The sequence below is a fragment of the Rhagoletis pomonella genome, unplaced genomic scaffold, assembly GCF_013731165.1.
Source record: "Rhagoletis pomonella isolate Grant_MI unplaced genomic scaffold, Rhpom_1.0 Rhpom_scaffold_00002, whole genome shotgun sequence".
Classification (NCBI taxonomy): Eukaryota; Metazoa; Arthropoda; class Insecta; order Diptera; family Tephritidae; genus Rhagoletis; species Rhagoletis pomonella.
Window position 1 is genome coordinate 36,500,420 of NW_023458556.1, and position 24,087 is coordinate 36,524,506.

General features: G+C 38.2%; 2 protein-coding genes across 5 annotated transcripts in view; one reads left to right on the top strand and one right to left on the bottom strand.

The window, feature by feature from the left end:
* Positions 1–4,485: 4,485 nt before the first annotated feature.
* On the top strand, positions 4,486–5,126 carry LOC118734637. Its single transcript, XM_036464341.1, has 2 exons — positions 4,486–4,753; positions 4,833–5,126. The coding sequence occupies exons 1-2, from the start codon at positions 4,486–4,488 to the stop codon at positions 5,084–5,086; spliced, it is 522 nt and encodes a 173-aa protein (XP_036320234.1). The 3' UTR covers positions 5,087–5,126.
* A 2,267-nt stretch (positions 5,127–7,393) lies between these two features.
* LOC118733548 (ataxin-1) overlaps positions 7,394–24,087 on the bottom strand; it is a 99,557-nt gene continuing 82,863 nt past the window's right edge. For 2 of the 4 annotated variants that reach the window (XM_036462983.1, XM_036462982.1), the window contains exons 2-4: positions 9,990–11,959; positions 9,684–9,903; positions 7,889–8,791 (exon numbers count right to left, since the gene is read on the bottom strand). In XM_036462983.1, coding sequence (XP_036318876.1) covers positions 7,889–8,791; positions 9,684–9,903; positions 9,990–11,680 — 2,814 coding nt within the window. In that variant the 5' untranslated portion in view covers positions 11,681–11,959. Of the gene's footprint in view, positions 8,792–9,683; positions 9,904–9,989; positions 11,960–12,259; positions 12,535–24,087 lie in introns of those variants that run through there. The other 2 variants (XM_036462984.1, XM_036462985.1) reach the window with 2 other exon arrangements.

The following is a 24,087-nucleotide window of genomic DNA, read 5'->3' on the forward strand; positions in this document are numbered from 1 at the left end:
TTTGCACAAATTTATTTCACGGAAAATTACACAAATGTGCAAGATAAAGCGACGGAAACAACAAATGCAATTTTGCGTAGTGTTGCCATAGTCGGTAGAAATAAACAAGTGCGTAGAAGAATTGTTTTTGAAATCCTTAGAAACTATTGGAAAATACACAAAAAAGGCAAAAAGGCTTGCTTTTAAGAAGCTTTACTTGAGCTTAAGAGAAAATAAATTTATTGAAAGCGTATACAATTGGAAATAAAATATTATTAATTTAAACTACCACGAACGTGTGATCCCAACACTGATTTCATCAGCTGATCGATAGAGCTTCCGGCTCCTTATAAGAAAATAAGTTTAATTTGGGTATTTTTGATTAAAAAAAAAAGATTTTTGAAATTAAACTTGTTATTATTAAATGTTGAAACAAAATTCGGGATACAAAGTTTAGTAGGACCAATTGCAATGATTTGTATATGCATTTGTATTTATATTTCAGATGTAATGTCTTATATAAGAAAAATGGTTTTATCTTGTCAAAACATTATGCGGGTATGATGAGAAAATAAAAATTCGGTTGGATTCGGTATAAAAATCTACATTAATTAATTCGTTAGCGCACCTGTAAGATATATATATATATGTATATCCGCCATCGATTCGCCAGAATTAGCGAGTGGTGATAGGAGCGAACTCAATGAGGTACGAAGCTCGCTATCGTCCATCCTCGCTAGCTAATGGTTGGTCCACATAGAACTTTTTCGTGGACTTTGGCGTTAGTTTTACAGAGCGCAAATTTATGGTATGCTTGCCACAATGAATGCAGCTTGCACATGCAAAATGTTTCGCTAAGCGAGCGGAAACCAAACATAGCGAGCAGAAAAGTGGCGAATCGAAGCCGCCTATTAGTAAGTCTGTTCTCTAGCTCGCCTGTGGGCGCTCGCGGGTGCCCGAAAGTGCCCAATTTGTATTTATTTAGTTGGTTCTCGGGCTGTTGAGAGCCATTTCTTTGCTTGTTTTTTGTCCAGAACAACGCGAGACGGTCAAGTAAACCATAAGTAAAGCATAACCGACAACGAGTCGGTTTAGTGTACGTGTAGCCGACAAAAACCGACGAAACTAATACACTTAAAATGTTGATAAAGATATTTGGTCGTCTCTGTGGCGCTTTAGCCCGAAGTCGCCCGGACTATTTTGTCAAACTGCCAGAAGAAGAGGAAGAATTTTGAACATTCAAATTTTCTCTAGAAATATCTTTATTGAAGATTTTTTTTATTAAAATTTTATTTGTTGTACAAAACCATAACACATTTTATAAAAAAATTTTAAATAATCCATTTTATAAAAAATAACACTTAAGATGATGGTTTCCAGCTTTATGCCCTGTATGCAGCTCTCAAGAAAACGGTCAAGAAAAAATTACCATTAGGTTCTTTCCCGTACGCAACGCGGGATCTCGCGGGTGCCCAAAATAGCCCAGAAATCATTCCCGTACTCAACAAAATGGGTAATAGAGAGCGAAATTGGAACGTATTGGATCGTAAGTGTCTTTTTCTTCCAGTCCGAAACAGCCCGGAATTTTTCTCTGGGTAAAAATGGATAAAGCGTCAAAGTGCATACCAGCTGTTTTGTGTTTACATGTTGCCTGCATTTACCTAGTGCTTTTAAGGAATAGTGAATGTGTTTCAATCTTTATATTCTTAAAATCAATTTGTGAAACAAAAATTCAAATTCGAAATGTGGTTTTTTGCGTTCCCGTACTTCTGGATTATGTTCCATATTTGAGAGCAAACTTTTCGCTTATTCTCTAATTACCGGATCCGGTCCGGATTGTTAGGGAAAGAACGCAAACCCGGGTTGCCTTGTGCTCTTTTTTCACAAAAAACTTTAGAAAACCGTAGTAGAAAGCGTAGCAAATTCCTTAAGAACTGCGTACTGCCTTAAGCAAATTTGACTCAAGAAAATTTCTTAGCCATTTCTTGTACGTCATTTTATATGGAGTTTTTGCTTTTCTTGAGAGCTGCATACAGGCCTTAAGCTTAGCTCTCAAGAAAACGGTCAAGTAAAAAATTGTCATTATTTCGTGGGTATGGCCAAGGAATTTTGACATCCGATATTTCACAGCCTGTTGCCTCACTCTCATATATATATTTCTGTTGCAAACATGGGTTGCCTTGTGCTCTTTTTTCACAAAAAAACTTTAGAAAACTGCGTACTGCCCTGAGGAAATTTGACACAAGGAAATTTCTTAGTCACTTCTTGTACGTCATTTTGTATGGAGTTTTTGCTTTTCTTGAGAGCTGGATACTAGGTAAGATTTATTACGAATTTCGGTTTTGTACAAATTTATTTGAGAAAAAACTCTCTCCTGATCTGTGCATTCATCCTCGCTATTGGATAATGATGATGATGTTTCTATAAGGTTAATTATAGAAAATTTAGTTTATTATTCTAAATTTAGAGACCAAAATTACTTACCTTTTTACTCTAACAAATATCGATCTATAATTTGTATCTTGTGGAAATTCATAACGTCGAGTTTGAGCTGCACAAAGCCGAGTTTGACAGGAAAAATCAAGTAAAAAACATATTCATAAAAATCAGTATTAATATCTACCTGTCCTGCAAGGTAAATTGATGACAAAAACCAAACATTTTGTTGTCACTTACCAATGCCAACCACCAAAAACCACAAAGTATACAGTCTGCTCAGTTCGACGGTGCATTTTTCGCTATCCATAATCGACAATAGAACTCTAGCTGTCCTATTTTCGCATGTGCCGCAGAAAGTTGATGACAAAATCTAAAAACTTGTTGTCAACTATCCAAAAAAAAAAAAAAAAGATCTTCAAGTACTGCCAGATATCTTTACTGTGACGATTTTTTATATGGAGTTTTATTTAGTTGTATTTACCTTCATGTGAAGATTTTTCTGATTATTTATGAAAAATATCTTAATTTTGACGATAAATTGGCACTTCTGGCAACACTGCAGTACACAACGCAAGCGGTTTGATCATACGTCAACATGGCGGCCAGAGGATGAATATATTTTGATTTTGGTTCAAATTTCCCTCAAACGGCCACTCAAGCATCCCTCACATTTTCGTTCAAATACCGCCATACACAACACAAATGACTAGCAGCAAAGCGATATATAGCTTGGTTTGTCAAGGCACTTGTGTGTTGTATTTCGCTATTAATTTTTTGATTTTCTGGGCGCTATGTTGACGTGAAGACGTAAGAGAGAAACATGGAAGAAACCTTCCAAAATTTTTTACATTGTGAACTGTAAGAAAAGTAAAATTCCTTGCTTGAACGAGTCATGTTTGCATACCGAATGGCGAAATGGGAAAGGTAGGTTTGAAGCACGATTGAGAGAATACAAAGGTTGCGCCGATCTCGGACCGCTATTCCTCTCTTAACGAATTTGACAGAATCGTTGTTTGCATGACGTCACACTGGTGCAACTTGTTTACGTTTTTCCTTGCAAAATTTTTTCTTCTTCTTCCATTCTTGATCACGTTTTGGCATTTCTCTTTCGCAATTGCACCAGTGTGACGTCACACAAAAGTTATTCTCAAAAATCCTCTCTGATCGGCGCAATCTTGTATTCTATCATTCTTGGGTTTGAAGTATATTTTAACAAGCCGCTTGTGTGGTGTATTTCACTCTTTAAACCAGCAAATCTCGCATACAATTTATCAAAGGTACAAACCACAGGGTGAACTGTAGAGGAAGTCGTTTGAAAATTGTTACGTTTACCGCGGCCATTTAAATACAAATTGAATTTTGTTAAAATAGTAGTTACTAAATATGTATGAATTTATAATATACATACATACATACATAAATCTGTAATCTCAAGTAAATTTCTTTTCTTTTAATTTATTAGCATATGCAAACGTATGAATTCATTCATATATTTAATTAGATAAGCATACATATGTACACACAATAAATTGCAGACACAGGAAGCCATAAACCCCGAAGTAATCTATTGGTCAAAATAAGGCGAGGGGAAAATAAAATAAAAAACCATACTGGCCGTTTTGCGCAAATTATCAACAAATAAATAATAATTTCCTTTCTTGTTTTATCAGCCGCATAGAAATGTATAACTGTATTGAAGATGAAAGCAGTTTATCACCCACCAAATGCGTAAATCATTACGGAGGATACACATATCAATTAAACTACCACATGAGGCTTTTCTATAATTTTAATTAAGTTTTAGTATGAGGCGCAGCAAAACGGCAAATATGTATATGTACCTATGTATATATGTACATATTTGGGCGTTAAAAGAAATTAAAATTAACTGTAGTAGTGTGATAAGAACTGTGAAAGATAACTTCGACTGACAATGATTTTTTAAGCGCCACCTTTCCGGTCGCTATATAAGCTTCTTCATCCTACATACTGCGCTCAGTTTTTTATAGATATAAAAACCGTGTGAATACAAGACAATTAGGTGCCAGAGCAGCAAATACAAGTAGAATGAAAAGCCGCGTTTCTTTGATTGGCCCTTTTGTCACCACGCTTCTTTTGTTGGGCGCTACTGCCAACGAAATTCGTCAGCCGCATTTGAAGAATGGAAAAAATGTGATTTTGCAAATAGTTACGCCCGAAGAAATGAATAAAATACTTAACGAAAATCCGGACGCTGTGGAGATGACTGCAACAAGGACTCGGGTTGAAGGTCGTGAAATGCAACCACAAGGCAGAGCTCAAATCACTTATACTTTGGGTACCGCAAGAGCTCCAGGTGGGTGTGTGTGTGTGTGTTTGTCAAAATGCATAAGTGAATTGAATAAATATAGGAATATGTATTTCGTGATTGCTAGGTGATCGCCTCGTATCGACTGACTCGAGCACAAATGACTTCAATGTTCCTACTACCTTGACTGCCAAAACGCGTTATCCTAGCAGTGGTACTGGTGCAGTTGTTACATATGTTCAAATCAATGTGTACCAAAGCAATGATAACGGACGTGCTTATGTGACATCTGGTGGCATTGGTTCGACACACATTGCGGTGGCAGTGGAAGCGGTGAAAACTTATTACTTTGATTTTTATTCATATATTTATGGGAAATAAATTAAGAGTATGCAAATGAGAGGGTAAGGAAATGCATGGAAATTAGGGTGGTGCTCAAAAGTTAAAATTTCTTTTACAAATTTTTAGGGGTCGCCAACAGGACTTACAAACATTTAAAATTTTTTTAAACGCAACTCGACAAAAATTTTAATTATAACCTGATAAGTTCGGCATATTACTCCAACTTATTCATATTAATTTAAAAACTCGCTGCGTTATAGCTGGTCAAAGTCAAAATATTGGCGATTTATTGAGATTAAAAGCAATCCTTTTTTATATTTTGAAATTTTCGTGGTTGTGCCAAAAGCATACATGGCTTGAACCTTACCCCTTAAGCTTTTGAACGTTCATAAAAAAATACATAGCCAATAAATATAGGTTATTGCCGTCGTTTTTCAACCTCATTTTTTTCCAGTTTTTCATAAATTCAAAGCTGTGCACATCATTTTAAAACTTAGTCTTTATTGCAGTGGCTGTCGCAGGACTACTTATACATGTTTTTCTTTAATTATTTACAATACACTAATTACATTAAATGTACATATTTAAAGGTTCTTACTTATATTCATGTATTATACACACATATGTATATATACATATGTATGTGTATGCATGCCATTAGACCGTACCACCTTATAAACAAACAAAAAAGTTCGCCGTACGCCCGATCGTAAAGTATTTTTGCAAGGCAATTTCGAAAAAAAAACTTTTTTTGTAATATCTTTTTTTTAAGTTCTGCATAAATTATCAAAGTACTTCCTTCGCAAATATTCTCTGATTTTTTGTGAGCTTCAATTTAATGACATTAGGGTGGTACGTTAGGGTGATAAGTACTGAAAACTGGGTAAGTACTAGAACGAGGTTCTTTCGGTCAATGAACTTTGAAACAAAAAAAAAAAAAGATGTGTTCTCGAGACAAGAACATCTTTATATCATACTTTAAGATCTGACTGTAAATGCTGAAAATGTAACGAAAAATTTAACACAAAAATTGGAAAAGCCGGAAGTTCGCATAAGAATTTGTTTTCCAAATTTCCTTGCAACAATACTTTAGACTCAGAGGTAAAAGGCAAACTTTTTTCTAATACGGTCTAATTTACATATTTATGACTATAGTAAATAGATTAAATTTACATATGGCTATAATTTCAAATTTACAGTCTGACATGGTATTACATATATACACAGATATTGTATATATGGCCTGGAATATTTACTTATACTACATATGTACATACATATTTAGTTTCATATTGTGATTTCAAGCTAATTATATACATACATGCATGTATGTATACTAATTTTCACAATCATTTGCTTAAAATTAACGAAACACTTGACAGGGGCGGGCAACTCAATACAGTTTTTACATTTTCATGCTTGCATTTTCAATTCTAAATATCAATGTATGTCTGTACATTAGACTACGTCAAAAAAAAAATCCCGCAATACGACCGCAATCTTACTCAGATTTTAACACATATTTGGTACAGTAATTATGCTCCATGAATCTCCCTTGTCTACAATAATTCTAAGAGGTCGCGCATCGAGCGTTTATTTTTCCCATAGGAATAACACATAAGGAAAATAGTTATACTCTTTTGAGATCAGTATAATTTTCTAGGATCAATTAAAACGTCCGAAACTGTAATAATACATGCCATTAAAGTGTTATACAGGCTCAGATTACTTACATGCCATTTTTTTTTTTTTTTTTTTTATAACTACTAGATTTCACCAAAACAGGGCAAGCGATTAAAAGAGAATAATTTTGGAATTTAAAGCATGTACTCAATGTATTCTTATAGTTTGGAGCCTTTTTTGCAAATCCTAGATAATTATATTGATCTCTAAAGAGAATAATTCATTTTCATTTCCTATGGGAGTCAGATTGCGGTCACATTGCAGAACTTTTTTTTTGACGTGGAGTAATGTACATATAGACGAGTATGTGTGTGAAAGTATATGTATGTAAGCACTTGTAGATGTTTTAGATTAGTGCTCAAACAGAAACTATAAACAAATTTTTAAATTTCTAAAATGCATTTAAAACGGGGACCGTAACGGTAATGATCTTTATAATAAAAATCATTAATTTAATTGCTAAAATTGGATTTTTATTTTTGCAATTAAATTTCATCGTTTTTTTTTATATTTGTTTTTTCGGTCATAAAATATTTAAATCGGCCATAAAAACGCAGTCTCCATTATAACAGTTAAAAATAATTGACAAAAATTAAAATCCAAAATAACGTTCACGAAAAAAAAAACGTTTAAATTGGCCGAAAAATTATAAACGCAAATTTAACGATTATTCTTGCTTAAAAACATAAACATCAAAAATAATGATTTTTCATTGATATAAAAATAAAAATCTTGATATTTAGCGGTAATTTTCGGTTCCTGCTGTATGCCGCATTGAAGGTCGCTTTTCTAAATTTCCAATGTTCAAATTGATATAAACAAAGCAATTAACTATTTTTTGATAATAAAAATGTTTTAGTAATTTCCTAAGTAGAACCAAATGCTTTGGCAAATTGGTAACACACACTTTCAACAAACACGGCTTGAAGCATTAACACACACATAATTATACACACACACACACGCAAGTGCCTTAAACATTAAATAATGTACATACATACATACATACATACATATGTACATAAGTATGTGTGATCATTGAATGAGACCTGAAATATTAAGCGCCGCTTTGATGCCACATCCTCATCCTCATCTTCATCCTCCCGCCCACTACACCCTAGCCTTGACAAATATCCACGCCGACATTGAGATCTTTTGCTATTTGTAGTTTGTTGAAAAATCACAGTTAAATTGACCAGCCGTCGCCGCCGGCGCTGCAACGCTTGGCATTTGCGTCGGTAGATAAGGCTTATAATTACAGCTTACCGCTGCCGTTGGCGCAGACTTTTGTCGCAATGGTGGTTTATAACCGTCCGTCCGTTCTTCATCCTCATCCTCACTATTGGAGAAACTCTCGGGCGCCGACCAACGACGTTTGCGTGCTGACGCTGCTGCTGCCGCCGCCGCCACCGCCGCCGCCGACGACTGTTCGCGCTCATCTTGCCTTGTGTTAGCCGATAGAGGCGGTGCTGATGGCGTTGTTGCCGACGTCGCGTCACTGTGTTGCAACGTGGCTGTGGGTTGTGTGTGTGGCGCGTGAAAGGTAAAGCGCGCATATCCGTCCGCAGGCGCATATCCCGGATGTGGCGGTGCATTGGTTAAAAGATGTGGTGGCATAAAATGCATTGTGCCTAGGGGACTACGTAGCATGGGTGGGGGATATTGTGCAGTGGGTGGACATACGGTGGCGCCTTTCAAATGCGTAGCATAAATATTGTCGCTGAGTATGAGTGGTTGGAGATCGCGTTCTAAGCCGTGTGTTTCGTTTGTTGTGACATGCGTTACAGTTGCGTCATGTAAATATGAATGCTTATTACTATTAGTGCTATTATTGTTGTTATTGTTGTTATTATTATTATTGTTGTTATTGTTATTAGTGTTGTTGTGGTTTTTTATATTAATATTCGGTGGTTCGCGTTTGGTGAGTGAAATGCAAATGTCGCCGACTTGCAAGCGTTGACATTTCAGGCCGTAAGCCTTTAAGGTTAATTCGGGATTGCAGGATGCCCAGCCTTGACCGTAAACAAAGAACGGATGATCGGTAGCGATATCCATGTCGACCTGAAAGACAAGAGAGTAATGCATTATTAAATGCGATATATACAGAATATGTACTGAAGAAGTCAGCGCGCGAAGACGGGATTTAAAATATATAATTTAAATTTGTTCAATCCTTTTGGGCAGTTTTCATAATTTTTAGTTTTTCGATCATATTTCTAGTTTTTGCATTTTTAATATATATAATTTAAATTTGTTCGATCCTTTTGGGCAGTTTTCATAATTTTTAGTTTTTCGATCATATTTCTAGTTTTTGCATTTTTAATATATGTATATAATTTAAATTTGTTCGATCCTTTTGGGCAGTTTTCATGATTTTTAGTTTTTTTTTATCAAATTTCTGGTTTTTAAATTTTTTTCTTATTTCGATACTTAATCGTATCTTTATCTTCACCTTCATCTTAATCTACTCCTTATTCTCAATCTTAATCTTTATCTCTATTTTGTTGTTGTTTATTAGTCTTTGTCTTTGTCGCAGCCTTATACTTTACTGCGTCTTTGATTTTGTTTTATTCTTTATCTCTGTCGTTATCCCTGTACTTTACATTATCTTTGTCTTTGTCTATATCGTTGTCTTTGCCTCTCCACATCCCCAGTATGTCTTATTTAAGATACCACTTAAGGGTTAACGCAAACAACTCCGAAATCGATTAAAAAGTTTCACTTCAAAAAATATCGATTATTTTATGTTCATGGAAGAAAGTTGTGTGTCTTGTTTTTACATAATTGGAGGATCTATAGTTTTACGCGCCTCGGAAGGTAGGTGGATTTCTGTGAAAAGCTAGCTTCCTGGGTCCTCACTACCCGCCTTGTATGTATTCCCTTTTATCGGCCGTCATTTGTTTTTCATAGGTTTTTGATCAAATATTTTGCTCACTCGAAAAAAAAATCGTACCTTCGATTGATTCCGATCGTAACTAAATGCTATGATAACGGTATTCGCCGCTTGGTTGTTGCTGATTTTAACTACAGTGGACTCGATTAACTGATGGTGGGGACTGCGTTCGGCGCATTGTATAAAGTCTTCGGTGCGCATATCCTCCACACGACGTAGCGAGCCATTCGCGAGCTCAATATATGAACCCTTCCTGAAACTGGATGTCGAATTGTGTGTGCTAAAATGGGGAAAAGTCATTAAAATCCAAACTAATACTATTTAATTTCAAGTAGAATTTTCCCAAAAACAAAACCGACCACTCACCGCATAACAGGTGGCTTCGCAGCCTCCGTTGTGGTCACCATTGTCATCGTCGTCGCGCTCTTGTCAACGCCCGTTGGCCGCGTGAGTATGCGATGCTTCAGTGATCCCTCTTTACCGCTGGGTATTTTGAAGAATTTCTCTGTATCCGACGGCGTATCGGGTGGCGTCCTTTTCGCCTTCTCATACAAATAAGTGCCCGTCGAGAGCTGTGTCGTTGTCGCTGTTCGCTGCTCGCCTCTCGACGGCGGCGGCGGCGAGGTGACCGGCGCCTGTGCTCCAATTGTACCTGTAGCAGCGGGGCTGCGTAATCGCGATTTAGCTATACCGGCCGACGCACTTGAATTGCTATTGGCTAGCGGCGAGGTCTGGAAGACGGGCGTTGTATGGGGTGGCGGCGCTTGAAATACACCAGCGGCCACCGCGTTTTGTAGCGCTTTCAAGTACTCGGCGGGGTAGACACCACCCTCGCCTGGCGAAACAGTTGGTGAATGCGTGCTCAGCGCGCTGAGGTAGCCAGGTGGAACATGTGTGGCGCCATGTACGCCACTAGGATGCTGCTGCACTATATGTTGCGAGACGTGCGGATTGTGCGTTGCAAAAATAACGGGTGCATTGTAGAGACCAGCTGGACGACCAGCGCCGTAGAGTTGAGAATAGTTGTATTGGTAAGCGGCTACCACGGCCGCAGCCGCTGAGGATGCGCTGGTTTCACTGTAGGCGGGCTGTTTGGTGGCTGTGCCGCCGCTGGCGATTAAGGCAGTATGATCTAAAGCTTTGCGACCGACTTGCGCGGAACTATTACTGACCGGTGACATGCTCTCATCATTCTCCACATCCACAGAGGAGGAGGAGGATGACGGGCGACTGTTGTCGATGGATGCGGTGTTGCTGCTGTTATTGCTGCTAGTGTTGTTAGCCGCTAACGGTTGGTAACTTGTATTGCTCGCATAGGCATTACTCGCATTTGTGACCAGGTTCATGGGACCAGATTGGCCATTTTCAAGCGTGCGTGTGTGTAGCTCATGCTTGTTTGGCTTTGGTGGTGGGGTGAACTCCGCTAGCGGCATCATTGCTGAGGTATCGTGCGGCGAATTCATATATTTAGGCGCGTTTGAGCAGCGCGTCAAATTAACGCTGAGTGACTGTTGTTCTCTTATTTGTTGTTGCTGATGATGCTGTTGTTGTTGTAAGTGGTAGTGCTGCTGCTGCTGTTGCTGCTGGTGTTGTTGCTGTTGCTGTTGCTTATGCGTCAATGAGGCGTTCGCTTCACTAAGCGCTGCTACCTGAGGTTGGGGGCGGTGCGGCAGCACCGTCAGCCCAGCTATCGGGGAAGACTGTGAGGAGGCGTTGAGAAACGTACTCAAATGCTGCTCGTACTGTTGTTGAATTTGTTGTTGTAACTTGAGCGCTTGTAATGCATTCAATTGCGTTAACTGCGTGTGTGTGAGTGGTGCTTGGGTGGTGATAATGGTGGCGCCGCCGCCGCCGGCAACAGCTGCTGACGTCGTCGTTGGCGAAAAGCGCACCGTCGCATCAGCACAAGTACCGGAAACTATGTCCAGCGCATAGCCACACTGAGCGGGATGCTGATGGTGTTGGGCTTGCAGGTGATGCGTCACGGCATGGGGATGGTGTGAGAGTGCGACAGCCGGTCCGACCAACGGGCCAAAATTTTCAACAGCCGATAACATTTAATACTCTGGCGTTAATGATAATGACAAATATTTTGCGCACGCTTGTGAAACAGCCAGCTACGTACATACATATATATATAAACAACGCAGCGCTAACTGCGACAAGCCGCTGCGCGTATTGTAACTGTTTTACTGAGCGCCTCAGGCGACTTGACTGGCGCGCACCGTCCTCCACTTTTGTGTTGATTGTGCAGCTCAAGGCGCTTTAAATCATTCCATGCGCATAAATCAGTTCACAGAATTGACGCATGAATAATAATGACCTCAATGGATTAACTAAAAATTTAGAAAGAGAAAAAACAGAAAACAAATTATCAATTTGAAATTTTGAAAACTAAATTCGTGGTTTCTTTTGAACATATTAAATACATAATTCTCTTTAAATTTCATGTTTTTGTATTGCTTTGGTTTAGCATCACAAAAGTCACAAAATTCTTAAATGTAGCATTTAACGACTAAACAAAAATTCAATTCGAATTCTAAATGAAATGCAAAATAAAAAAACACCGCCCGACAAAAAAATTGGTATCCAAATCTCCGAAAGAAGAAGCACACAAATCAAAGAATTCAAACAACCTTTGGGGTAAGTTGCTGTCGCTAGGTCGTTTAGTCACTTTTTGATCTTTCTTCAGTATTTTGGTGTTTCATCGTTAACGTAGCCACCTTTGCCGTTGCTATGTATAATCGTTTGTCCAGTGACTTTACGCTTTGATTATTGAACTTGTACTGGATAGGTGTAGTATATGGGTACACTAGCCAAACGTGCTGAGATGAGCGCGCCGTTGGACAGACGATCTACGTGCGAAAGACGAAGTTCAAAACGACGTTTAAACAAACAAAAAAAAACAAACATACGCACACATCCCAACAAGCAAAATAAACTTAAAGAAAGTTTTTTTTAAGTTTTCAATTATAAACATTAAGCTTACAAAACGTTGATTTTTTGTTTATAAAACGCTTGAAAGTAAGCGTAATATAATCGAAAAGGAACATTGGTTATAAGCGTAGAAATATAAACTTGTAATAAATGTTCAAAAGAAAGCTTTTAATAAGCGTAAAAGTGTAAACTTATAATAAAGGTTCAAAAAAAGTTTTATATAAGCGTATCAATATAAACTTACTAAAAATTTTCAAAAGAAAGCTTTTTATAAACATTTTTATAACCCTTTATTTAAAGATATTTCATTAAAACCTCATACATAGATTGCTTAACATCTAGAAACTAAACGAAATGCGAATTTTCCGCGGACTCATCTACAGTCGCGAAAATATAAATAGGGAATAGACATTTTAGCATACAAATTCACAATAACACATACAAATTAAGCATAAAAAAGTTAATTATTACATCTTGTTGCGTGCTTTCAATTACTTGGGGTTATTGGCAAATTGGAAAAGGGACATCGATGCAGCTATATATTGCGCTTTATCGCCGCCATTCTCATTGATGAACTTTTCTGAAAAAAATTTAATACGTTTTTAATTGAATGTTAAACTAAGAAAGGATAAGGGGAACTCATCATTTGAAGACTCGAATGCTCCACCATTAGCGCAGCGGGTCCTGGATTGGATTTTCTTGTTTTACCGCATTGGTTTTATTTAATTTTTTCTTTTAATAATATATTTTAAAAAACGTAAACACGTCACTTACGATTGAAAAAATTTTATATTTACTACTTCATGTCGTTGGCATTTACATTTCATTTATAAGTTTAAGTTATTTATAAACATTCGCTCTCAAAACTTATTAAAGGTTTGTTTGAAAAAACTTTTAATAAGCTTAATATTAAAAATGCTTATTTAACGCTTATTATAGCAAACTTAATTTAAGTTATTTTTAAAAACGTTTACTGAAATGCTTGTTGGGATGTATCGTTGTTTGTACATAGGTATGTATGTATGTATGTTGGTAGGTTGGTATGTGTGCGCATGGTGTGAGTATAGCTCAAAAGACGGCTCGAGCAGACAGCTAACAGACAAACGTAGAAACAAACAAGCGTACCAACTGATAGCCAACACTGTGATTACCCAATTTGCCACAGAGCGAGGACGAGTTCGAATCGACGTCGGTCTGGTGAAGTCGTTTTGGCCAACTCGAAACGACCTCGAAACGAAATCGTTTTTTCCATACAAAACGCAACGTCGTTTCGATTTCGTTTTTTCTAATCGAATCGACGTCGTTACGACGTCGGTCTGGTGAAGTCCTTTGGGTGAACTCGTAACGACGTCGAAACGAAAACGTTTCTTCCGTACAAAATTTGTACTCTATTATACTAAAATTTCATCAGCTATAAAACTCTTACAATTCTTCTTTTTATTTCGATTGAAAAGTTTGAAATTTTTAGGAGTGCTTGCTGATTTGTTCTTTAAATTTTGCGCACAATTTGAAATTTGATTCGTATGGTTTTTGTTAAAGATGTCGAGCATCGTTTCTTGCGGTTCGCCGGCGAACAAATTGTTCACCAGAACGAGTCGCAAACGACGTCGTTACGAAGTTGTTTGGCAAATTGGGTAAATAATGTTAGAGTTGCAAGAATGTACATATGTACATATGTGTGTTAATGCATATTTGTTGTTGTTGCTCCAATCATAATCGTAAAACGGAGGTAAGACCCTGATAAACAAGACGGTGCTCTCTCTCAAAAATATCACTTTGAGCCTTATCTAGCAACATCTTTGAAGCAGTATTTGTTCATCGCCTTTGGCCTGGCACAGTGTGTTAGTTTGGAAACTATATAATTACTATTTAAATGACTTAAATTTTAGGTATGCTTATTCGTTTCTAATGCCAATCCATATCCAATTTAGAAAGACATGAAGTCCCTAACACCCAGTAGTCAAGAGTGCTCAAACTCTCCCATGAAGGTCTAAGCTCCGCTCACCCTCACATTCGAAAGACCCGAATGTACCTGGCATTTATGTACATAAAATGTTTGTTGGTATCTGCTTATCATCAAGATGTTGTTTCAGTAAAGAAGTGCTTAGGATGCAACCTTAGTTGAACATTCATCCATTTCATAAGTTTTGTATTAGACGTTCATTTACCCTGGACTACGTTGTCTACTAAAGTGCGAGATACGGAACTCATTTGGAGCCTTGGGTTACAAAGCGGCATGCCAAAGTGTACACCAGTCAGTTTGGCGGGCAAGTGGGAATGTTTTCGTGCAAAATTGCACACGGATCTGTGACTCGTTTTACTTAGAATATTCCACATAAAAAACCTATAATAAGAAGAAGAAAGTAGCCTCGGTGTAAGTATGAGCTGTACGGCGATAAAAACATAATTTACCTATTATGTCGCAGAAATGGCCCTAAACGTTCCACCTCTGACGGTATTCAAGACGATACCCGCTGCTGCTAGTAGAGTAAGATGGTGGCCTCCTCTGGGATATGAAGACCGGTTGGAAAAGGTCTTGGCTGCAATTTGATTTCAAGTGGGCTTAATGGAACTTTTTTAAAAGACCCAAATCGTTTCGGTTGGTATAGCGCCAATTAGGCAATTAGCCAAAGGTCAGCTGCCGTGGTCGAGGATTTAGAGGTGCGAGTCTCTACTCGATGGGACCCAGGCTCGATTCTCGGTCGAGCGAACAGCTTTGTTCCAATAACGGTTGCCCTCTGAGTGTACTACTGGCACTAAAAATGCTCCTCATAAAATCTATCTTCCGTTCGGAGGTTGCGTAAAACTATAGGTCCCTATTTTGTATGGTAACATCAAGCCGCATACCAAAAACCTACTATATTACAGGAATATAAGAGCGGAATAGAATGAAGCTAAGCTAACCAAACAAAGCATGTAAAGATACACAACAATGGGCATTCTATCGCCTCTTCTCTGACTAATCGTAGCTAACGAAAAGTACCTGGAGACCATCAGCAGCGTAATGAAAAGCTTTTTAAGGTAATACAGCTCTAGGCGTTACATGGTGTCTGTCACCTACTCCAATATTACACTATAGAACGCCGGTGTTGTGGATGGAATCGAGAAAATTGTCCATAGCATATGGAAAAATACAAGGTTTGGCCTCCCATTACATAACGGAATGCGGAGGATAACTCCGGTCTTTGGCTATTTCTTCGAGATCAAGAATATTCGCGCATGAACATTGGAGAAGTTGCAGAGACGAGGTTGAGGAAGAAACAGTCGACCAGTTATTCCGCTGTTGAACAGCTTTAGCTGTGAGCAGTGCAGGCATTTTGGGTTGGCACTTATTTAGCGCTCTTACGGAACTATCCGATGCGGGAATAAAACCAATTCTACGCTTAGTAAGACCTTCAAAATGGTTCTATGGAAAATAGTCATTGAGGTTCCCGTGTTTGACAGTAGTGTCACAATGCACCTGCAAGGCCGAAGTGAGTTGGTTATTTGAACTGACTGTCACATCAGCCTAACCTAGCCTAAAGCTCGATCTATATCTGGTTCCCGTAAACAGTCTATCCGTGGTAACCAGCGAGCCATATTAACCTAACCTATTTCATAGGTCAGCCATATTTCACGAATCACGGAAAAGATCTAGGTAGATAAAATTTGGCCAAATATACATACTTACATACATCTGACTCGGGAAAAATCGAGCGTAGATACATGCAATTTGAGTGTCTAGAAAGATTAAGAGTGCAATTTTAATACATATACATATATATTTATATGCTTCTTTTAAGACTTTTTAAGTAAACATTTTGATCTTACTCAACTGATATCAGCATAGATTCCGATAAGTCAGGGTGTCTTCGCTTTCTCATATTTTTTTTGTGTTAAAATAGCTTCTTAGCCGCCCCACAGTGCACACTATGGATGCTCACTCTCAAGTACTACCTTGATTTTTCAAAATATTTGTCAACATCCAACTACTCACAGCATTTTGTGCATTCTCTTAGTTACTCACGGCCGCCAATGCCGAGTCGTAAGCATGGAAATAAAAACAGGTAGATATTTAGATACATGGAAAGAAATTCTTGTTATGCTGGTTTTGCAATCTGCTACGCAGCCGCGCAGGTTGATGCTCAGATGCTGAGCTACCGAGATCTCTTTAATGTACATACATACAAGGGTATGTGTGAGTTGCTGTTACAGAAGGTGAGCGTTTTTTTTTTGATGCTGCACTGCAGACGACGTCGATGACGATCGAGTGATCGTGTTGGCGTGTCGCTGTTAAGGACGTGTTGTGTAGCCCTATGTATACTGTTCTGATCAATATCGATAATATCGAGTGCTGGCTGGTTGGTTAGATGGTTGGCTAGTTGACTGGTCGTGGACTGTGATTGCTGGTATGGGAATTGGAGTTGTTGTTACATTTTTGGTTTCATCATTTGCTACGTATTTATTTGTTATTGCCTGTTGCAGTTCGTCGTACCTTTGGCTCTTGTTTGGATCGTACTATGGTCTACCCATCGGTTACATATCTACATACATACAAGCGAACAAGCAGACATACTACGGCTGTTGCACAGACTATGATGATGTATCGGTTTTCACTGCTTCTAACTCTTGTTCTTTATTCCATTCGTCTGGTTGTTGTTGTTGTTGTTTTGTTCACTTTTCTTCAAACTGCCGCATACTTGAGCCACTTGAATGCCCTGTACACTTGAGTTAATGCCATTGTTTTGTGTTTTATGGCTTTTGTCCCCTTTTGTACTCCCGTTTACGTCGTTTTGTTAGCTATTGTTGCCTTTGTTTCGGCTTGGAAAAGCCATAACAGCATTTTTATTTTTTCCCTCGCACCTTTTTGGGTAGCCATGCAATATTTAGCAGCAACAACAACATTAGAACGATAACGAACAATAAAATTTGAGGTGTAGACTTTCGAGTGCCGATCGCGCACAAGGACACGTTAATTCATAAGATCGACGACCGACCGAAATGTTATGATCAACAACAACAACAACAACGACAACAAAATATATTAACGTGAAACCGTCTAAGCCGCCAATTAGACTCAGGACGCGCCATTCTGCACGACGTTCGATTGATGCGTTGTTCGTTCATTGCCTCCGCATTCATTCTTCATTTGGATGTGAGTTTTCTTTGACCAATTTTTTTTTTTGGTTCATAGTTTCCCTGAATATATTTTTCTTTTGTTTTTGTTCTTATGATGACCCCAACTAGTAAACTTGTTCATACATATATGTATGTAGGTGAGCGCAGCAATTCCACGAAATCGCCAACCACTTAACCAACAACGAAAGAAAAAATCCTTATTATTTAATCGATTTTAAAATGAATATGAACAAAATGCGGCGAATTTAAAAGAAAACTTTGGTTGCGGCTTTGTATTGGATACGTAATCTTTTCTTCGTCAAATTATCTCTGCCTAATTGTGTGTGTGTGTGTGTGAAGATATTTTTTTATTCCAGTGCGTTTAGTACTTAACGTCCATTTGCGTAGAAGAAGTAGATTTTTCCAAGCGTGTTCGTCATAAACCCCAGATTTGAAGCTCGCCGCAACATTTAAACAAGTTGAAACGCGTTTTCTAAAACGAATCGCCCTTAAGCGGGCAACCTCAGAGTTCTGTCAGTAAAAGCTTAAAAGTCTTCTTGGTTTGTTTAAGAACTTGAGGAAAAGCTAAGCCAAATTCTTTTGGTGGGTCTCAAGTTTACTTTAAAACGTTAGATCCTGATTTGCCGGCGTTTATCAGGTGAAGATATTTCAAATAAAAATCGAATGTTGAAAGGCCAGACAATTTTAAGGCAAACGCAATACAAGAATACGAATGGGGTTGGAGTTTCTCAATTAAGTAGATTGCGATCAGGTGACTGTGACTAAATAACATTGATCAAATGATCCCAAATCCACTTTTTTACCTACCTACTCGTATGTTTGGGATGATTGCCCTGCTGAAAGAACCACCGTAATGACATATTCTCTTCGGCATAATAGTACATCACTTCCTCTACTGTTTTTACGTATACACAATTGTACAAAATACAAGCCCATACCATTATACTAGTACCTCCATGTTTGAGTGTTTTTTTAGTGAACTTGGGATTAAATTCAGTTTTCTTGGGCCTCCTACCGTAGTCTCGACCACCTTTGCCGCCATAGAGCACAATTTTGAAAGAATACTCCTCCATTTCTCCACCGGCCAGTTCAAATGATCTTCTGGAAGCTTCATACGTTGTTTCAAATGCTTACTCGTTAAGAGAGGAACCTTGCTGGGATAGAACGACTTTAAACCATTCTCCCTAAGCATGCTGTGACATGAAGCTCTTTTTCTGATCTTGCGGCAAGCTTGAAGTTCTTGAACCAAAGACAGGGTTATTGTGCAATGTCTGGTCCAATTTTAAAATCAAGAGCTAAGCTCAATTTCGTCAGAATGCAAGGCAATCTCCGACTCGCAACTATAGAACGCAGATAAATCTGGACTATTTTTAATGTTTTTTACTGGATAAAACATTTTTCGCAGCAAAGGAAAAAAAATACACAGGGCAGAAAAATAGCGAAGGAAGGAATCACATTTTTGTTGTGTGCGAACGTAGATGGCTGTGCTGGCAGTTTTTCAAACCCTGGTTTAATTACATCTTTTGCACATTCATTTTTGTGTACGCAATATTGAAAGCGATATTTTGAATTTTTGAAATCTGACTTCACATTCGTAATCAGCGACTTTAAAAACATATATAAAACAAAGTGGTGCTAAATTGTGTGAAAGGGTTTTTGAGTAAATAGTTTTGTCCACTTAGATTTGCATTTCAGACCAATGTGCGTCGTCAAAAACCAAAAATCCGTTGCTTTCAGTTAATCATAATCAATCTGACGCGCTTTTATCAAAGTCGTAAACTTCGATCAATTCGATTTTTTAATATTTGATGCATCAAAAATGCCCTTTCAAAATTAGCTTATTAAAACCCGCACTGCCTTCATTTGTAGTGAGAAACAGAAAAGAAGAAAAAAAGCAAAAAAGTATTTCCAGAAAAAAAAACTTTCGCATTGATAACACTCCATACCTATTCAAAGTCGGCCAATAACTTATTAAAGAATCGTTTTCTTTCGCTTTAAAACCCGCAAAGCGAGATAACATATTTCCAAGATAAGCGCATGCATTTATTTCTTAACAACCATAGCAATTCTTTTTTAGCGATTGTGTATAAACACATACATTCTACATACATACATACTCGTTTATGTCTGTCCTATTATTTATTTAATTCGAATTTTTAATTTTTTATTTGTTTGTTTCGTCTTTTTTTCTTCAATGTTGAATAGTTGCAGAGAAAGTTCACCCCCACTGCATACTTTGCCTATACGACCATAACAAATATGGAACTTATAATTTTTTGCTCTCGCTGTATTCACTTTCTACGTAGTGCGACAGTGCGCCCGGGTATATGGCGTCAAGTTGGACGCTCGTTGGACTGATAGTGTGTGCTTCCTTGTTTGTTTGTTTGTTTGTAACACTCAAGTTATTTCATAACAACAAAAACAATAGCAATAATAATACTACATATATGTGTTTATATAAATGCAGGTACCCCATGGAGTCACATATACATACATATGTACATAGGAACTTGTTTACATGCATACATACATACTAATGTGTGTACATATAAATATAAATCGTGTTGTATTCATACGACTACTACTAGTATCTAGTCATATCCATAAAGCTTCAGTTGTGCATATTTGTTGTTATTTACTGCACATCTATATGAATGTATATTAGAGTGGTCCAAACATGCATGTGAAAAAGCAAAGTCGGAATTTTAATGGCGCCACCCCTAATAATAATAAATAATAAAAAAAAACAATTACGGAGTACTCAAAGCGCTCAAAGTTTTTCATGTATTTTATATGCGGAAAAAACAACTTTTCGTAGAAATAGTGTAGAATTATTAAAAATCAAAATTTTCAGATCGGAAAACTCGGTTCCTATTCAGGAGATTCCCAATAATAATACACAATTGTTGCTTTAACCATTTTTTCATGGTAACAATATTTTACAGGTCCGTCAACACCCACAGAAAATGCAATGGGGGTGACCAATAAAAAATTTTGAATATTAAAAAATTATTAAATAAACAATTGGGTATTAATACTGGAAGTCTCCTGAAGAGAATCCAATCGAAAAATACTGATTTTCAAGAATTTTATACCATTTCTACGAAAAGTGGTTTTTTCCCCATATAAAATACCTGGAAAACTCTGAGCGCTTTGAGCACTAGCTAAATATTTTTTGATTTCAAAATAATCCGACATTAAAATTCCGACTTTATTTTTTTGGACCACTCTAATGTACATACATAAATACATTTGTATGTATGTATGTAGCGCCAATTGTGATTGTAGTACTCGTAGTATTGGCTTTGTTGGCCGTTTGCCTAGTGTGTATGACTAGTAGTGTCATTGCCAAGGCTAACAACATGGCTGCATGGGCTGAAACAAGTTAATTTCTTCAGCAGCGTAGTAGCCAACGTCTTCGACTTCGTGTATGGATTTTGCTTTGGTTTTATTGTTCTTTCTTTCTTTTTGGCTCGCCTTGTTTTTGTTGTTAAGCAATTTAATACAGCTTCCTTCGTTGCTTTCCAGTGGCCGTTTCACAGCTTTAATTCTTTGACTTGTACTTTGCTTCATTTCATCTTTTTTCGATTGAAGTTTTTTGAGATTACCGCCTCGCGAGAAAACAAAACAAAGCACTAAAACGTTTTGTGGTTAATTTAAGTTTAATGACGCGGGGCAAAAGAGGGCGAAACGAAAGAATTCGAACATTCTTGTTCGGTCACATGCAATCGAGTTTTTTCTTGGTGATGTTACAAACCTGCAGCATACAAACATAGTTGGAGCATGTGCGCCATCAGTGACGTGCTGTGTGAGGAGCTGAGAACTTCGCAGGCCCGTAGAGTCTAAAAGAAATTTCTATGCAACATTTCTTCTCAACAGAACGGTAACAAAAGGGCCATGATACTCTTCACAAGAAGATAAATACAAGGTCCCAGTGTGGAAACCCCCAAACGGTTTTTGGGGAATTATGCTGTTCCGGTTACGTAGAGAGAGGGGTTAGCGCCCTGCGGCGCTGTGCATCATGGAAACGTTGTGGTCTTCTCCCACGGTTGCTCTAGAAACAATTCTCAGTTTATCGCTCATTGATCTAATCGCGGAAACCCGTGTTGCTAGGTCCGCAGCTAGTTTGACGCTCATAGGGGAATTATCGCAATGTTTGGGCACAGCTTAATTGGGGCGAGAAGTGCAGGCAGCTCAGTTTATACGGTACCTTGGGAACGAAGGTTTTGAATAACGGTTGAGGAGGAAGGATGGGCCAAGGGAATGAAACCAAGCCGTAGGTCAGGTTAGGTTAGGAGGGCGTGTGTGGAATGTTTCATGCTTTCACTCGGGGACAAAGTTGTACACTGCGAGTATCAGGTGAAGACTCGTACCCCTAACCGAGGTGTTCCTATTTTACTGAACCAATTGACATCCCCAATGAAATTGAAGAGATGCAACAGTTCCGCCTCTGTTATCTCGCCCAGACTGTTGAAGAAGCGTACGGACATCCATACAGAAAGCGATCAATGGGGTCTTCCTCATCCTCATTGCGGCAGCTTCTGCAGATAGTACGCTTTGGTATTCGCCATCGTTGTAGCTTTGGTGCTACAGCATAGTGAACCATGATAACATCGGTAAGGAGTCTAACTGCAGATTTCTAGAATTTTAGAGGACTTTTTCCGGCCGCGGCCATAATAGTCTTAAGATCTCACACTCTTCCCGTTTGGTTCCACAAGTCATTAGTAACGGCCATAGTGTATTCATCAATTTTTCTAACGTGATCATTGAACGGTGGTTGTAGTATGGAGTTATTCGCCTCGTTAATTGCCATTTCAAAGCGATATAGGACCATCTCATCAGCCGCTTCCAATATTGCTTTGTCCGTAGATCCAGCATAGAGTGGCATTGATATGGCTCAGTGATGCCAACGTGGCAGGTCATTTCCATAAAATTGCCGTACATCACTTACCATTTTCACGGACAGCTCTAGAGTGGTAACGGCAGTAATTGCCGGAATATACTGCCGGGAACTGAACGCCAGGCGGCAGTAAAGTTACCTGAACAGTGCAGCATATTTCAAGCAAAGGTTTTCGCTTTGAGGATAGCAGCAGCGCTAGCATACGCGGAAACGAAAATCAACTCAAAAGTAAACTTATATGTAGACAGTCAGGCGGTATTTAAGGCAGTTACCCCACATAGTATTTCATCTAAAAACGTCCTTCGCAGCCGGGAAGCCATTGACAGGCTCGCAGTATACAGAAAGCTGCATATTTAATGGGTGCGCGGTCGCAAAGGTATAGAGGGCAATAAGATAGCAGTAAGACTGCCCAGAGCGCAACCAGGCTGGCTTCATTCATAGACCACTCTAACACTTGTACAACAAAATAGACGACCGTATGACTAGGCAGTACGGGGTAGATGGGATGAGTCAATCGCCGGCAAACTGCAAAGACTATGTACGAGAATAGCGAAACTAACTCTACCTGCTTCTTGTTACGGCTATCAAGGAAGGATTGCAGAGTTGCTTCCTCGTCGCTGCTCATGCACCAAGAATGTGGATCGTTAACGTGGATAGGTGCAGAAAGCGTCGTAACCGCAAGGCCAGGGAAACCTTAGCGCATTTTCTATGGTAATGTTCCGCACTGTTAAAAACACGAGTAAAATGCTTAGGAGCCTACCAATTCGAGAAGTTAGAAGACATCTCAAAAGTAGAGCTACTACTCAAATTCGCAAAGAACGTTGACATCCTTTGTGATGTCTACTTTAACACCTAAAATCGAACTCCAACTGGCAACGCTATAAAGGGACCTATCGCTCTAAGTGCGGCTCAACGCCAGCCATATTAGCGTAACTGAAACTTCTTTTCAACATGTTAGGTTTGGTTGAATAATACATATGAACTGATCTCAACGAATATTCGACATGGGAAATGTGCTTATGACCAAATTTAACAACATTTTTTTTAAATGCCACGCCTTCTAGGATCTAATTTTCTCTCGCAGTTGTAAAAAAATGCATATGTACTAATGTAGGTCCATAGGTATCTATAAGGTATAATTTCTTGTACTCACTACTAACTTTAACGCCACTGCCTCTTTCCAACTGTCACTCCGTTTGACTGAAATACTCTTGCAGTAACATAAGTATTTGATTAATGATGTTCTTTCCACACCAATAAATATAGACTCGTGTCTACTGATAAAAAAGAATGTCTTTGATTAGATATAGTTCAGGGTATTTGTTATCTTTTAAAACAAAAGGCGGATGCTAATTTAATATACTTTTGGTTGAGCTAGGCCACATAACATTTCCATTCCATAAACTAATGAGAAAGCCTATTGTAAAAAACTAAGAAAGCTGCGATGCTTATCGGGTTAAGTTTTACCCGTAACCACTTTAGATAACAAATACCCTAACAAAAAAAAAA

Coding starts and splice junctions, on each gene's coding strand:
- LOC118734637 (XM_036464341.1), top strand. CDS start 4,486: ATGAAAAGCCGCGTTTCTTTGATTGGCCCTTTTGTCACCACGCTTCTT. Junction 4,754..4,832: donor GGGTACCGCAAGAGCTCCAG/GTGGGTGTGTGT, acceptor CGTGATTGCTAG/GTGATCGCCTCGTATCGACT.